The 17,691-nt window shown below is 41.8% G+C and overlaps 1 protein-coding gene across 1 annotated transcript in view; it reads right to left on the bottom strand.

The window, feature by feature from the left end:
- LOC124607168 (zinc carboxypeptidase-like) overlaps positions 1 to 17,691 on the bottom strand; it is a 149,484-nt gene that overhangs the window by 126,755 nt on the left and 5,038 nt on the right. The window contains exon 2 of the mRNA XM_047139382.1: positions 7,740 to 7,899. Within this exon, the coding sequence (XP_046995338.1) occupies positions 7,740 to 7,892 (153 nt within the window). The 5' untranslated portion in view covers positions 7,893 to 7,899. The remainder of the gene's footprint in view (positions 1 to 7,739; positions 7,900 to 17,691) is intronic.

Below are 17,691 nucleotides of genomic sequence, written 5' to 3'. Positions count from 1 at the left end.
TTTAAAAGTGCCTGATCATGGATCTAAAGATAGAAGAGCTGACTTTGTGTTAATGCTACTCTACAACTCTAGTACCCTCAGGAACGTTTGTCATGGGTGCCATAAACCTAGGCGTTGTCGATTGGTCTTTAGTGGCGGTTACAGAGCTGCTTTCGCACCCCTTCATTGCGGGTGGTTAACAGGGAGCTAGGGAATTTCAAACAAGCAGCCTCTGTGGATACGAGGTAGCTTCACTTATACCAAGTCCCACGTATGGACTTTACATATTCTATTGTCACCTTGATCAATAGACAACATGGCATCATAAACAGCGAAAAGCATGTTACTGAAATCTTATCAGCCACGGAGATGTAGTTCTGAAATGAAACTACATGGTTTTATCTCAGAATAGTAGCTCTAGCTGAGTTAGCTACTCTTTATCCGTTCTCGAAAAGTGAACACGTTGGCAGCTAGTTCATTATTACTAAAACACATTATAGATCTAAAACTTATTTACAAATTAACAATGCTACGGTTAGTACTTGATGTTTCACCGATAGCATCAAGCAAATTAAGTTGGCATATATTGTAATATTACTTCACTGTAATCTTCAAAAGTGCAGTGTACAGTTAATCGATTATCTTTTGTCTCGGCGATGCGTTTTACTATAGAAAGAATTATGAGATTCTGGTTGGTCCATATTTATTGCACCATAAGATTAAGCAAAGTCGAATTATATTTTTATTGCAAATTTCCTTCTGATCCCAACACTTTGAAATTGTCATGTCTCTGAATTCCGTACAATTAATTCCAAAAATTTTCATGTGAATGCTTTCCTTTCAGTATTTCAAGGCTTCCTGCATTTTGCTCCGCATCTTTACGATAATTTTTGTGGTGAAGTGATAACGGAGCTTAGACGTTTCTCCACCTGTGACATAAGACTACACGCAAAAGTTGCATACTGCTTGTACGATTTTGTCTTCCTCCCACAGAAGTGAAACACATACGTTCTCCATTACGATGTAGCTAAACAAAAGTTATTTTCCGATTAAGAGAGTAATAACAGAAGGTAGATGATTAAAATTTCAGCACAATGAAAGCGAATTGCTACAAAAGCCAAGTTAGCACGAAGTCTACATGCTAGGACATGCAAGTGATCAGCGTTCGAACGCAAACAGAGAGAGTAAGAAGGAGTAACGCCGCCTGCGTTCTGTACGTAAGGAAAGATTACGCAGTGAGTTCCTCGTTTAGAAACTGCATTTGAAGATTTGAGATAAGATTGTATTGTGCCTCCTGTCAAAAGGAGAATCCGACAGTGGCAAGATCATGCTCTGTGAAGACTCCAGTTGATCTTACCTCGATCTTGGTGCACGCATTGTTCCGTGTCCAATGATTGTTACGTGAATTTAGAATCAATGAGCCGTACTCAACGCTTGGCAAGATCAATGCCTAAAGCGAATAATGCCCAAGTGGACAGACGTTGTTGGCTCAGCCTAACACGATCGTATGACCACGACACATACCTTGAGCCGGTACAGTGGTTTGTTTGCAGTAAGACAGATATCTCCGAAGACAGTATTACGACGTCAGTAGTACCACTGGCTGTCAGCACTGCGACTGTTGCGATTTCCATTGCCGCTGCATGAGACAGAGGTGTGCCGACGGTGTTACGCCCATGGACTTCACAGTACACATGAGTGTCACCACATATGCTTTTCAGAAAAGTTTCAGTTTCGTGTTCAGCAACTCGATGGACATTTCCGTGTGAGGAGGCACCGAAGGAGCTGACGTTTCCAGATCGCATTCGTCAACGTCATACAACAGCGGCACCTAGCGTTTGTAGCAACTTTGGGAACACAATACGGGTAAGTGTGGTTTGTATAACCAGTAATTTGGACAGCATGCTCTCCATCTCTGATGTGTTAAGACCGGCAGCATTGCACTATTTTCAAGGTCTCTTCGACATTATCTTTCAACAAAATAACGCAAGCCCGCATGTGGCCCGCGCTGTCCCGACCTGTCTCGCCAGAGGGGTTATTCGATTGTTGCCCTGGCTAGCTGTTTACCTACTGAAAACAATTAGCTTCGGGTTGTCTAAAGTCTGGCACATAACCACACGTCGGCTTCTATGATGGATGAATTCTGACGGAGCATTAAAGCAGCATAGAGTAAATCTTAATTCTACTCGACGGCAAGCAGCGTCAGAGCCATTGTTGGTGCCAGAGATGACTGCTCTGTACTAAGTTTCACACCTTATATACCCACGTTTACCCACAAATTAAATCGCGTATTCTTCCTCCTATACTGTACATGCACAATACGCAATATTTCGTTATTTGCCTCCTTGGTATTGCAATTTTAATGTCCAACAGTATGTTTTAGATAAAGCACTTCATAAAAAGAAGAAAACGCGAGACCACGTAAAGTTCGACGTCTCTGCTTATCTGTGTGGGATATAAAGCATATTACAACATAGGTGGTCAATGTCTGTTGCTATGAATCGCCAAATGACCGCCTCATCGTTTCATCATCGATTCCTCTTATAGTACAGTTAATTTTTTTTTTCAATTGCAAGAACAATATACACTTTTTCTAGAAGACCTAATTTCAAAACTTCTATACTGTCCTAAGTTTTCATGTAATAATGGTTTCTATAAATGTTTATGGCATCGTATTGCAAACTCACCCCTACTTTCTTGTTTGATTTTATCATTTGCTGTTATGGAGTCTGAGTTTTATTCACACCTATTATGGGCACTTGGCTGCCTCATTTCTTAATAGTTCTGAGGGTTATAGCTTACTATGGCTAGTGACAACAGGGTACCTTCTCAATTACTGACCGACAAATTAAATGACTAATCTTAATTAACTTTCATCACTCAGATTAATTGTAATAATGCACAACAAATAACGCTTCCTGGCAGCATCATCAGTCACTACAATCAGTGGGGGGTGGGGGGGGGGTGTAGAGATCTGCTTTTGCCCATAAATTGTTGAACTTATGACTCTTTCTCATTTTGAACTTGATTTTCTTCAGTTATTTAATTACCCTGCTGAATCAAATACAATCAGTTATTGGGAATATACTTTCAGTGGGAATGAGTGAAGGTTTCCTCCATATCAAGAGCACCATAGGGATCTTACAATACAAAGTCTCTCATACTGACAATTATCTTATAGTTTCATCTCTTCTGCAGATCAGGACTTTCACGTCTGAAATGCTACATATCATAATTCCCAGTTGGAATCAATCTTGGTCTCCTGGAGCTAATTAAAGATCGTCACACCATTAGGGAGCAGGACGGTTTCACCTAATGCAAAATATGAGTAATATCGTCGCACAAAATAAGATCCTCACTGGCATACAATATAACAACTACGGTATGAATATCACTGTTAGTGGGAAGGCTAAGCATCGGAGATCAGGAGAGAACGGTTCTTACAAGCAGATCGCATAATAACGTAACTGCGCCGAAAAGCTATCATGCCACCCTTATGATTAAGGAAGGCATTAGTCAGTGTAAAGCTATTCATGATGACGTTAGCAAGAAACTGAATGACACTTTAAAAATCACATCAGAGAAAATACTTAAATATGAAATGGGTGTGCGATCACTTTCATGATCTATATTAAAGATAGCTCATTGAAATTATCAAAATTACGTTAATGTGCGTGATGTTCTTAGAGAACTTGCTGTAGTGGTCTACAGAATTTAACTGACACAGGCGTTACAAAATTATATTTTAGATGAGCTACCACCAAGATTTTCAAATTAAATTAAAATTCAGGAACTCCAAATGCTAGCACATTTCACCATACAGTACTGACTTTCACTCAACTAATATTGTATCGTGAACCTCAATACGGTACACAAAGAATCCGTAGCCACACGTTGTAAACCATGCGGTACCGCCATCCATCGCAAAGAAAACATGAAAAATAATCATTATCAATCAATAAAAATAGATTCACTAGGCTGCTATATTCCTTAACAGTGGGTGAACATTAATAAAGAACACACACTAATGATTAATGTTCACTGGGAACAGATACTCTTACTTGGTGTGAAACACGTGGTTGAAAAGCAAGTACAAAGGAAAAGAATAAAGAATCCGAATTCGTAAAATGATAACGGAAAATTATCTCAATTTGGCCTATAGCTCGTCTACCAACTGTTCTAGCAAACACGCTTACATAATTATAGCGATTTCTCATAGTATCCTGTACCAAAAGGGGTGCGAAACAATATTCACACCAGAGTCACCAAGAAAACCCACGACTTGCTAGAATTGGTCCCGTTAAACTATTCTTGTAAAACTTCTAACATATATAGCTATTATAAGCGTTTGGTAATAGCCCGCAAAACTTAGAAATTTTATAGCTTAACGCTCTTTATGTGTTCAGCTCGAAGTGCACTCTGTTCTATGACACAAAGAAAAGATCATCAAAATAAAATAAAATTTATAAACACCTTATGGAGCTTCCTAACGCCTTCTAAGCTATCGATACGTACTTTGCAAAAGTACCATCTTCTACTAATCTATGGTTAGTTCTATCCTTTCTACAACCCAAACAATCACATTTTGATTCACTTATTTTCATGAGAAGGTGAGGAGAGGGCAAAGAATGTTTGAGACAATTGCAGTTTCAGTTCCAAATGGCCATTTTGTGAGTGAATTATTTCTCGTGGCTTCTCCTTGTGCTACCACGAACTACGATTATCAACATAACGATCTCTTGTTTCCAGCCCGAAAGGCTTTAATGAAGCGTACGAATAGTATCGCTTCGTTAATTTTATGTAGGGTGTTTCAGGCAGGTCTTCTTTCTCTTAACCTCACAAAATAATAAGTTAAACGAATATGTATTGTGAAAGGTAAGTGTTAGAAACATGAATGTAGTTTATTAAATTATTTTCGAGCTACGAGTTACAATTTCTAAATAACATATAATATTATATTTTACTATCAGGTAGTTGATCTATTTAAAAATGAACAAAAATATTTTTAAATGGAATATCCATCAGCTTTACCTGGGAAACTAAAGTTGTTCAAAGTTTAAAGGGCAGATGCAACATGGAGTGCATAATCTTGCTAGTGTCACAGAGAGACCAACTTACCCCACTCTCTGTTTGAAGTTACCTGGATTTGCGTCTTCGGAAACAAACGAGGTTGCTTAGATATTCCCCAAGAATGAAACTAGTAATGTTAGATTAGGCGACTGTGCAAATCGTACCTGAGGTCCACGGCTTCCTGACCGTCTTCCGGGAAATCTGTTGTTCGATTCTTGCACATCACACGCAGAATGCGCTGGGTGCATCCATATACGGCCACTAATGCCTAGGCTGACATTTTCAAGGACTGCACCTAAACAGTCGATAGCAAAAGATTGATACATGTCATCTCTCAGAGCAGCTGCGAAGTAGTGTAGATCGATGATTTCCTCTCAGAGGTCTCCACACCATACTTTAATCACCCACCTCCTTTGAGCATCGAAATGAGTTACCCATCTATGATTTTATGTGGGTCAGTAATATGTCGGTTCGCTGCGTCACTGAATGTTTACTTATCAGAGAACTTAAAGCTTTGTATGGCGTCCAGGATGAAATTATTCATGGGCCATTCGCAAGAAGTAACTCAGATTGAAATAGTTTCCATGCAGGTCCTGTGTCCATGAAAGGTGGTACGAATAAAATTCGTGACCCTGCACTATTCGCCAGCTGATCCCAGTGACTGCGACAGCTTCTCGTAAGCTGACATTTGAATAGTGGTGTAGCTCAGAGAAAATAACGACTTCTACATGATCAGTTTTGGTTGATATTGGTCTATTGCCAGCACACCTTCTGATTCTCCTTTGTCGAAGTCTTTGTTTAACACGAAAGAACATAATGGCTGATGGAGCTCTTCAACAAGGATATCTCAAGGCATAAGTCATTGGTATTCCATCAACCGTTGCATCAGCATGAGCCGAGCATTAGCATCATGTCAACGTACTCGTTGGATGTGTATGGCATGATTGTTCCACGTTAATGTCCATCGCAGATGGTACCTCATTTGTGTTTGGATTCCGACCTGCCTTGCTTAGGTAGCGTAAGGAGACGTTGTACAAACTAACCGAACGAGATTCCCTACTGCTATAGGGAGTATCGAAGGAACGTTGTTATCTCACCGAAGCCACAACTCCAGATCACTTCAAACAGCGCATCGAGGATGCTTATCGCTCCGTGACATCACACACTGCATCCATCCTTAAAACGTTCATAAGTTCTAGACCCGTAAATAAAATTGATAGAAATTTGATTTAAATGTACTTGCACGTTATTGATTTAAATACAACAGCTACACGATGGAGAAAAATGTTCCGTTTAATAAGTTATAGGTCGTTGCTCTCTCTGAAAAATAATTAAACTATGTTCCTAACACTGAGGGAAGAGTAACGTTTCTTTCGTTTGCCTATCTAAATAAATATCTTTACACTTATTAAGATATTCCTAGCTATTACACCGTGATCTTATTGAAACCCAATGTTCCGTCCATCTTATTGAAACCCAACGTTCGGCCCCATCTGTGCAGGACATCTCGTTGTAGCTTCAACTCCACTCGACGATTTCCTCTGCAGACAGAGTGGAAAAGTTCGGTTTTAATAAGAAAACTTCCCACCACGGTATAAGTAAAGTACCGCGTGCTGGCCCTAGACGGGCCAATAGGGTCGACCGACCGCTATGTCATCCACTGACAATGGTTTCGTCGGACGCGGTATGGAGGGACGTGTGGTTAGCAAGCAGGATGTTGGGTTTCTTGACCTTCAACCATTCATTTGTCGTTCCTCCCGTATGCTGGACGACGACTGTTAAGATTACCTTGGTAATGGGCAAACACCACATAAAAGTTACTTTCTAGCCAAAACTCAAAATCAAGGACATGATTCGCTCACTAAGAGACAAAATAGGACTGCAGGCATGGCAGGACGCAATGTTGAATCTCGCAGCGCTGTATTATACATCTCTGAAGTGTTCACCTCGGTCAGACGAGTGTGCTGTGGCAAAGCACGTGACGAAAGTGCTACGCCGTACCAACGCCTTGTGAGATTATCTTCAAAGACGTGACGGAGCCACGAGCACATGACAAGCTCATCAACCGGGACAACTGTTATCAGTTAGCATTCAGCGACAGTAACAATCCGTCAACAACATTCCAGTCTAAAAGCGGCGGAATAGAAAAATCTACAATTCAGCGGCTATGAGAAATAGCTCACCACAGCGTCCCGACGATTCGCATGAAGATGACGTGTAGGAAACCAGTCGAAACGTTGCTACAAGACATCGCTGCCTACCGGCAGTCACCTCATGCAGATGTCATCAGTTAACATGAAAATGACTCTGAGGTGCCGCCGCCATACGCCTCAGAGTGCCTTCCGAAAAATGGATGTTGATGGAGACATTTCGTGTTTATTCATAATTCTTCGGTAGGAACACGAGAGAGTTCAATTAACAAAGTTTTTAAAATCAAGTATACACACTACTGATGCAAGAGACACTATATTTGTGGAATAGTTATCAGTATCTTTACCATGGCTATTAACGCGTTTACCGTATAAGACTCGATCACATCAAGCTTGTGAGCAGTCCTGGGACCGAAGAAAAACAATATGCGACTTAATGATGTACGCTCCTTTGAGTACAATTGCAATCAGGTCGCTATGCAGGGCAAACAGACATCTCCTTAAATAACAATGCAGACGGGTGGCTTACAGAATACTCACGTCGTTGTGGTACTTGGCGAAGCTGGCCAAGAAGCGCAGCTGCTCGTCGCCTGCTGGATGCACCCGGTACACGCGGTACTTGTCGTAGCGCACCTTCTCGCTGGAGATCACCACCACGGTGGTCGCCAGTAACACAACAGCTCTCCACAGCATCCTGAAACTGAGGCCAGTCACGTTACTTCACTCTCCGACAATGACAAGCGTTGTGGTAGCTTTCGATCTTAGTGAACGCATAGTTCTCAAATTACGACACACTCTGAGAGAGAAGCAGAGACAGAGAGAGAAGGGGAGAGGGAGGGAGAGAGAGAGAGAGAGAGAGAGAGAGAGAGAGAGAGAGAGAAAGGACGCACTACGGTGTAATTATCCTAACGGGACAGAAATCGCTAGAAATGATGTACATGTACACCCAAACATATGATTACAATTTCAGAAAATTTGGTTAATTTATTGCAGAGAAAGGGCTTTACTAATTGAGCAATTTGGTAGCGTGTTGGTCAACCTTTGACCCTTATTCAAGCAGTTATTCGGCTAGTTACTGACAGAAAGATTTTTTTAAATGTCATTCTGAGGAACAACTTGCCAAATTATGTCCAACTGGGGTGTTAGACGGTCAAAGTTCCGAGCTGATTGTAGGGCCCTGCCCATGGTGCTCCAAACTGTCTCACTTGGGGGGAGGTCCAGTGCAGTGACCTTGCTGGCCGAGGTAGGGCTTGGCAAGCGTGTTGGTCAACCTTTGACCCTTATTCAAGCAGTTATTCGGCTAGTTACTGACAGAAAGATTTTTTTAAATGTCATTCTGAGGAACAACTTGCCAAATTATGTCCAACTGGCGTGTTAGACGGTCAAAGTTCCGAGCTGATTGTAGGGCCCTGCCCATGGTGCTCCAAACTGTCTCACTTGGGGGGAGGTCCAGTGCAGTGACCTTGCTGGCCGAGGTAGGGCTTGGCAAGCACGAAGGCGAGCAGCACAAACTCCCGCCGTATACAGGCGGAATTACCTTGCTGAAATGTATGCCCAGAATGGCATGCCATGAAGCGCGAAAACACGGGGCGTAGAATATCATCGACGTGTCGCTGTGTTGTAATGGTGCCGCTGTTACGAAATTTAAAGGCTCCCCAGACCGTCACTCCTGGTTGTCAAGCGGGGGACAGTGGGGCCGGTATCCCACTGCTCTCTGGGGCATCTCCAGACACGGCGTCGCTGGTCATCGAGGCCCAGTTCGAAGCGGGACTCTTCACCGAAGATAATTCGACGCCAGTTCGTGAGATTCGAGCATGAACGCGCCCGACGCCCCTGTAAACGGGCATGTTGGTGTACAGAAATCAATGGTAGTCGTCGCAGGTGGCGGCCTGAACTCAGCCCCCCTTCGGTGAGCTGCCAATTAATGGTCCTAGTCGTTACTGAAGCATGATTTGCGCATCTGACTGCTGATAATGATGAATCCGCGGCCTTAAGTGCCTCTCTGACGATTGCACGGGTTTCACGTTCTATCGTCTCTCTAGGTCGACAACATCCTTCTTGACCCTGTGTTCGGCCATGGTTCACCAATTTCTGGCAAAGTCGTTGACTAGTGGCATAGCTCTTATTCAAACGTGAAGCAATTCTCCAATTATTCCAACCGGTTTCTTTGAGCCTAACTACATAGCTTTTCTCCAGAGCTCACATTTGCGTGTATCTTTCACGCACCTGGATGCAAGGCTGTGTACATGTAATGAAATTCGCAAAGACTTTATGCCCTGATATCGACATGTCCCCTGCTTGCTATCGTTGTCAGCTGTGCGGTGAAAGTGCGCTGGAGTGTTACACATTCATCCATTGCCCGCCGAAGTTTACTAATTTTGCGTTTTCCATCGATACCTGTATGAATATCAATGAATGAAGTTAGTAGACTGAATATATAAGACACGAATATTAGTGTCCATTCACTCCTTTGAAACTTGTGATATAATTCTATTCGATTCCCAGTCATTTAACAGTCAAAGATCAATTGAAGGCAATAGATCGAAACACAATCGCTTCCGAATGAAACACTTTTGTTCTTTTTACCCTACATTAATTCCGATGAAACATAACAAACACTTTTGGCTACAACTTAAAACTGCTTCAAATTAATAAGTTTGTTGGTCTGCCCATTTTCCGAAGCAAGTATGTAAATATTCGTTTAATAAGTTGAAACGCCTTTTTCATCCTGCAGTATGTATTTATGTATTTATGTTCGAGACGCGTTTTACCTTTCACAGTAAGGCTTCTTCAGTCGATTTAGCCTCTAATAACTCAGTCTGTTTGTTATATATATATTGGAATACATTTCGTGCCATTGTTTTCGCATAAATAAATTATTACTTACAATTAATCGTGTGTCCGATCGAAATCTACGTTTTTTACATCTGATCACAAGTTAGAGATAGCGCAGTCACTTCACTAATAAAACATTGGCACATTTTCACGTCGTTATTTTTTTGTCTTCTAGTTTTCGTATTTCGTTAGGTAACTGTTGTGGAACACCATTGCTGATCTGCCAAGAAATGTAGACTTTTTTTGCAAGAACTCTGAGTGATTTTCGTCTCAGCTGTTCTTTCCTTTGGCGTCTGCTTGATTATTTCTATGAATTAGTGTTGCCAATGTAAGGAAAGGTGTTCTCTCTCTCTCTATCTCTCTCTCTCTGCGTGAGCGTGTGTGCGTGAGTGTGTGCGTGAGCGTGCGCGCGAGCGTGCGTGTTTGTTTGTGGACGCTTACGAGTATGCATGCATCTGCTGAGGAGTGGATTATTTTGTTTAGAGGTTACATGGAAGCCACCAACGAACATTGGGAAGCAGTTTGCGTGGCGTTAGCCTAATGCTTATCTACTTGAATATTTACCATTTTATCCATTAATGCATGTGGTGAATTGTTTGTCATGAACACTTTCATTCGAGAAGTTTACTTTTCTGCTTTGATTTATTGTACATAACAATGTTCTTAAACTGGTCAAGGTGACTTCCATTGTTAGTTATATTTTCATTTCTTTTTGCTTGGAGGTTAGTTTGTGATTTAAGTTCTCCGAGAGACTCTGCAAATGTCTGATGAATAGCCCGTATCTCCAGGCTCTCATATCCACTTTTTACCGTATATAAAACTTTCTACATCTTCGACCCACGTACTTCCGATTACATGCGTTACATTTTACTATATTGATACCTGATTTCTGGTATAAATGTATATGTATATCTCCTGCTGGTTTTAGAAAGTATTTCTGAACAGAACGGACTGATCAGCAAATTATGATTACGCCTCCTTCTTTAAAAATTTCATATGAATTTTTTGTGTGGGTTTGTTTGCATACTAAGGTGCCATGTCTTGTATTTTCTCTTATGTCGTTCTGATTTTTCTGTATTTTTTGGTTTTATTTTGTTTGTTTTTATTTGGTTGTTTTGTCTCTGGCTTTGTGTTTACTGTTATTGTTTGCTTTTTACTTTTGTTGTTTACCTTGGTGGCAATGTTACTACTGTACCCACTGTTTATGACTACTTCCATTGTGATGTGTATTTCATTTTGATAGTTTTCTTTATTGAGCGGTAGGGTGTTGAGTCTGAGGAACATTTGTCGAAGTCATGTTTATTTTTGTGAGTTTGGATTGTTCAATGTTTCCTTCATGATGTTGTGGGTTAACTGCAAATTTCAAGTACGTACTTGTGTTTTTGTTTCTTAATAACTGCATCTAAATTTAATTTGAGTATTGGATTGGTTTGTTATTGTGGATTTAATCTTTTTATGTATCTTGTTCTTGACCAATATTTGTTCGTGGTTCATCTATTATTTTTCAGGATGTCATCTACGCATCTGACCCAATATAAGTGCTCTATTCTTTCGTCACTACTTCCGTAAAAATAATCTTATCAGTAGTATTTATAAAAATATTTGCTAATGTTTCTCAAACTGAGGAAAATGTTAATACATCCTCTAGTAAATAAAATTCATTGTTGAAATGGAAGTGGTTTTACTCTATTAGAAGATTTGAATTAAAAACGCAGATCATTGGAGCTTATAATAGAACAAAACTACTTCCAATTCAGCAATGAGGTTTATTTAGAGGAGGACGCATTACCAATGAGTTCCTCAATTCTGGTAGCCTCAGCAAATATTTTCATAAATCGTGTTGAGCAGATAATTATAACAAAAATAATTTGAAAAGAATGCAACACATTATAGTGGGCCAGTTTGATACCAAAGCAGGAAAGAAATCCTTTTGAAATAACCAAGAGCGTATGCCAAACAAATCATTACTCACATTGTCAGACAAAATGGTAGAGTTGCAAGTCGTCATGAATGTGTAACAGGTAGCGTCTCCTAGTTACGTGCTGCTCATACGTACATTCAACTTGAAGCTATGGTTTCCTTTTCTGAGGAACAAATGCGTAAAATATGAACACCAAACAATAAATAATGACATGAAGGTTTGTGGACTATCTCGCTTGATCCCCTGCAGTTTCATTAAGTTTCCATAGGTGTCGGCGCTAAACAAAGCTTTCAAAATGGCGTCTGCAAAGCTTAGAGTGTCTTTTGGGGGAAAACCAGAGCATTGCAGACATTCATAAGCGCTTGCAGAACGTATATGGAGTCCTGGTCGTGGGCGCGGCGTCTGTCATCATTGTGAAGGTCGCAAAAACCTGTCCAATTTCCCGCGTGCTACCGATCCCACACGGCTGTCACTCCTGGAACGTACGAACACACTCATTCGAGGTGGTCGATGGATCACAATCAACATCTCGCTTTACAGGTGGACGTCTCTACAGGTAGTACTGATACACTCGCCCACCAGTTGGGGTACACAAAGGTGTGTACCTGCAGTGTTTCTCGCCGCCTAACGAAGATTCGTAAACAACAACGAAGCACCGTCTGCGATGAATTACTTGCGCGTTTCGAGGCCGGTAGTGGCAATTTTTCCCAAACATTGTCACAGCTGATGAAACAGGGGTTCATCACTTCCATAGAGTAGCGTCACACCACCTCTCCTCTGAAGAAAAAGTTCGAAGCCGCACAATTTTTCCCAAACATTGTCACAGCTGATGAAACAGGGGTTCATCACTTCCATAGAGTAGCGTCACACCACCTCTCCTCTGAAGAAAAAGTTCGAAGCCGCACCCTCAGCCGGTGAAGTCATGGTGAAGGTCTTCTGGCACTCTGGAGGGGTTATCCTGTTTCATGTCCTCCATCATGGTGCAACGATTAACTCTGAAGTGTACTGTGCTAACCTCGGGGAATTGAAGAAACGCCTTCAGCGTGTTCGTCTCTACAGAGATACAAAAGAACATCTCCTTGTCCATGGCAAAGAAAGGTCTCACATAAGTCTGCACACCCGAGAGAAGCTCACAGAACTTCAATGGTCTATTCTTCCTCATCCACCTTAAGCACTTTCACTTTCAGACTTCCATGAGCTGATCCAATGAAGAATGCACTCCGCAGGAAGCAGTACGTGTACGATGAGGAGGTTACTTATGCAACAAGACGTTCGCTCCAAGCCGGCCCTGTGACCGAGCGGCTCTAGGCGCTTCAGTCCGGCTGCGGTCGCAGGTTCGAATCCTGCCTCGGGCATGGATGTGTGTGACGTCCTTAGGTTAGTTACGTTTAAATAGTTCTAAGTCTAGGGGACTGATGACCTCAGATGTTAAGTTCCATAGTGGTTAGAGCTATTTGAACCATTCGCTCCGAATTCGACCCGTAGGGTGGCATCATGCGGGCATACAGATCATCCCAATATGGTGGCGTAAGGTCGTCGCGTTGAACGGAGATTACCTTCGAAAATCAGGATTTGTAGCGAAAAGAGGGGGGATAAGGTGGTGTGTCGGAATTCTGAATAAAACTAAAGTGCCTTCAGAAAAATAAGTGTTGCATTACTTATTGAACGCTCCGCGTATAAGTATCATCTATAAAAGCCAAACTGTGCTACTCCGCATTAAATTCACTGGAGATGCCTTAACGTGGAAGGCGAAAGGTGTGTGCGACGTAAGGAAATATACATTGCATCAGGGAAAGGTGTCTCAGTTTACAAAATCAGTATTGTTTGAAATTATCCTTTTCTTACCTTTCACTTATACTTACTCTATCTGTTGCTGTCGTGTGATTCTAGTTTCCACTTTTGGTTTTACGGAGATTATGTGTAACACTGCTAATATTTACTGAATGGGACAATCACTTTTTATTCTCGGTGAGGTATCATATTTTTGGGGGGATAGCATCCATGATCAAACCACACAAAAACTGATACCAGAAGCACAACGGCATCTGTTTTTGAACCATTTTTAATGACAGGTGATCTGACTCACCGCCATTCCTCGATTTAGACAACTAGTGTCCCATCAAAGACAACGTTTTATTGTACATGGGTAGGGAAGGGGGAAGAAGGTTGCTGGATTCGACTTGCGACGATAACGTACAGGAGGTCGAGCGGTCAGGATTTGTAAGTGGGCGCCCAGGGCTGCAGTTAAATAACAGAACAGGAAATTACATAAACTAAAGAGAATATGTTTCAGTGTACGGTATACAACGGACGCGCCTAGGGTCGGAAGTTACCAGATTTAGGTGTCTAGGAGGTCGAACAAGTAACTGAAGCGGGCAACGGAAGGGGAGGCGGTTCTTGTCAATTAAATGTTAGTGACCGGTCATGGAACGCAGAGCTAGAGGCTCTGCCTCCCAAGAAAGACGTCTGTTCTGCTCGAGCTCTGGATCACAAGGGAGCAAAGCAACTGTGTTCCGCACTGCAGAATGCTCCAGAGTCCACACACGTAACCTGGACCCCACGCTAGCTACTGGCTAAAGTCAATGGCGCGAACTATCTAGCAACTTCAGCGTAGGCCTCAAGGTGACTCTTGTCAGACGTGGACAGAACTGCCTCGGTTCTGAAAGACAGGCAGCTTGTGTCACGTAGCTACAGCGTAAGTTGCTCTGGGAGGAAAACTTGTAAAGATTTCACAAGGCCTTTAAAATAAATATTTTAAACAAGTTCCCTAAAATACTTGTTGACTGGCTGCCACCTTGTGCATTATTCAATATGAATCAGTTACAACATCAACAAAAATACAACGACTGATCTCAAAATATACTGCCTTGAGAACATATAAGTCCAGATTCAGATTCCCGTAAGCCAACACTGTCATTTAATGTACGTAATAATATCATTGTTACGCTATATATTGGCAGCTGCCTGTTAAATTTTATTTTTTCCGTCTTAGCCCCGTCTGCACGTCAATCCAGCTTAACGAACAAAGTTTAAACATGATTTTCATGCAAAAGGATCCACAACTCTCCATCCACTACTATTGCGATGTCCCGAATTTCATTGTGTAAAATATAGATGGAACCTAGCGTCATTATTATGACGTGTCCCTCGGTTGACAAAACAATCGTCCTGAGCTTTAGGAGGTTGAGACGGAAACAGTGGGGGACTGACACCAAATGTGTGCCGTAAGTGCTGCATCAGTATTTTCGTCTTTAACAATTTTATAACGCCAAAACTTATGTTAGCGATCTTGGTACTCAGGCAATATCTGTGTCATTCTTGTGTTGCTATTTTGCTGAATCCACAAGAAAATTGAGTATTATTTATTTTATTAACAATAGGCAACGCAGTTAATAAATATCCCTAGACATGAAGAATAGCCTTCAACCTACACATATAGGTAAAACAATGAGATCGAAGAAAAGAAGTATATGGACATAATTTGTGGATTTATTAATCGACTAATGTATATTTGTGGCGTTATTTTCACTGCGAAAAATAAGCAATATTTATATCTGGCATACAGATACTGTTTCTGTTCACACAATGATAGTACCCACCAGCTTCTTTTTTGTATATAACTACGACTCGAAATTTGAAGAAATTCTGTTATACAACGTAACCAGTAAGTCAAGTGGCTTGATGCCGTCTTCCATGTCTTCCTGTCGTATGCCAATATCTTCATCACTATATCGTTGTTGTCCCCTATATATTTTCCATAATCTATTTTCTATATTTGGCAACGGCCTTGCCGCAGTGATAACACCGATTCCTGTGAGACCGCAGTTAAGCACTGTCGGGTTTGGCTATCACGTGGATGGGTGCTCGTCCGGGATACCGAGCGGACTGCACTGAGCCCTTGTGAGGCCAGCTGAGCGGCTACTCGATAGAAAAGTGGCGGCTCCGTCCCCGATCCTGACAACTGCCGTGAGAGCGGTGTGCTGGCCACATGCTCCTCCTTCTCCGCATCCAGTGACGCCTTTTGGCTGAGGATGACACGCCTGTTGGTCAGAACCGTTGGACCTTCCGAGACCTTTCGAACGGAGTTTAGAGTTTTTATTTTCCATATTTAAATTCCATGCTGATTTGCTCCTTCCATGCTTCAGGAAACTATTTCTGTATGTCTGATACGAGGTTCCCTCATGCTCTTTTTTATGCCTTTACATTTCGTTCACTCGCTGCCCATATAATGTTATACCAGTTTCCTATAACACCTCATTCCAAATTTTTCCAGTTTATTCTGTTCTCTTTTGATCTATAGAGGTACTCTCTCAACTTTCTTCTCGCGGTCACGTTATTATTTCATATAACTGGTGACATCTTTACAATCTTCAATGCACTTCTTAGTTTTCCTATGCTTCTGACACTCCAGCTTAATATTGTTCCTTAAACAAAATTCCTTTCCCTTCGTTGCAATTGCATCTTCGCTAATTTAGATTCTCAGCAATATTTACGCAAGTTTTAGAGCAAAAACTGACCAGTGAGACACCACGGGTCGTTTACGACATATCGTATTTCGAAAAATTTCCACACCGGCACTTGTTTGTGTCCTAGCAGTAGGTCGTGAGTGGACGATGGAATTTACCAACGCAGAAAACGCCGACGTGCTCATGGCTTGCGGAGAGTGTCGGAAGAATTCAGTTCGTTCTTGTACGGTGTATGTGGCAAGATATCCTAACAAACGTCAACCACTTCGGCAATTATTTATCAACCTCTTCAGCCTGTTAAGTGAAAGTGATGGTGTAACACCTAGAAAATGTAACAGATGGAAACAAGTGACAACAGAAGGGGAAATTAATATTCTTGTTGCTGTTGCAGCTGATCCGCACGTCATTTCCCGCGCATTCGCACGAAGAAGTGGCATGAGTCAGCGTTCGTGGAATGCAAATGTGTTGTTTGGGACAGTGAACCATCAGTGAACCTCAGCACGGATGCTAGAAGACGTACCTCCGCAGACTAGGTTCAATCTGTGGTACCAGCCATCGGGCTGTCCAGCCCATAGTGCACGAAGCATTATAGCAAGTTTTCACGAATTTCTCTAAGTCGTGGGAATGGACGCAGAGGACCTGCACCGTGGCTGGCGCGTCTCCTGGATTTGGCACCTGTACTCTTTTTTCTGTGTGTTTGGGGGGGGGGGGGGGAGAGGGAAGTTGAAAGACGCTGTCTACAAGGACGTACCAAATAAACGCGATGATATGATATGACATATTACTGCACTCTGTTCGGACATCCTCGCTGGAATGCCAGCACGTGTGCGGCACCCGTTCGTACCAAACTCTTCACTCGCAGCTTGTGTTGCCGTTGTCAGTGATCATTTTAAACACAACCTGTGATGTTCAATTGTTTCGTTACTGGTCCGAATACTTACAACCATTGCATGCACTTGTGTTGTTCTTTAGTGTGTGAAAACACAAGTATTCTACAAATGCCGGTGTGAAAACTTTTCAAAATACGGTATCTCGTAAATGACTCGCATTAGAATCCGGCAATAAATGTCTGACATTCTAATTCGCCATAGTTTTAACTTGTTAATGTCATTATGCATTGTTCCATTTAAGAAATTGTATGTTTGCACAAAATACATTTTCTACGTATTCTCACAATCTGTTGGTCGGTTACCAGTACGAGCCCCTGACTATTAATCCATTCTGTGAAAATCGCACGTCAATAGCATAGTCAATTTCCGCAACATTTACG

Source organism: Schistocerca americana, chromosome 3, assembly GCF_021461395.2.
Source record: "Schistocerca americana isolate TAMUIC-IGC-003095 chromosome 3, iqSchAmer2.1, whole genome shotgun sequence".
Lineage (NCBI taxonomy): Eukaryota > Metazoa > Arthropoda > Insecta > Orthoptera > Acrididae > Schistocerca > Schistocerca americana.
This window is presented reverse-complemented; position numbering and strand designations above follow the sequence as displayed.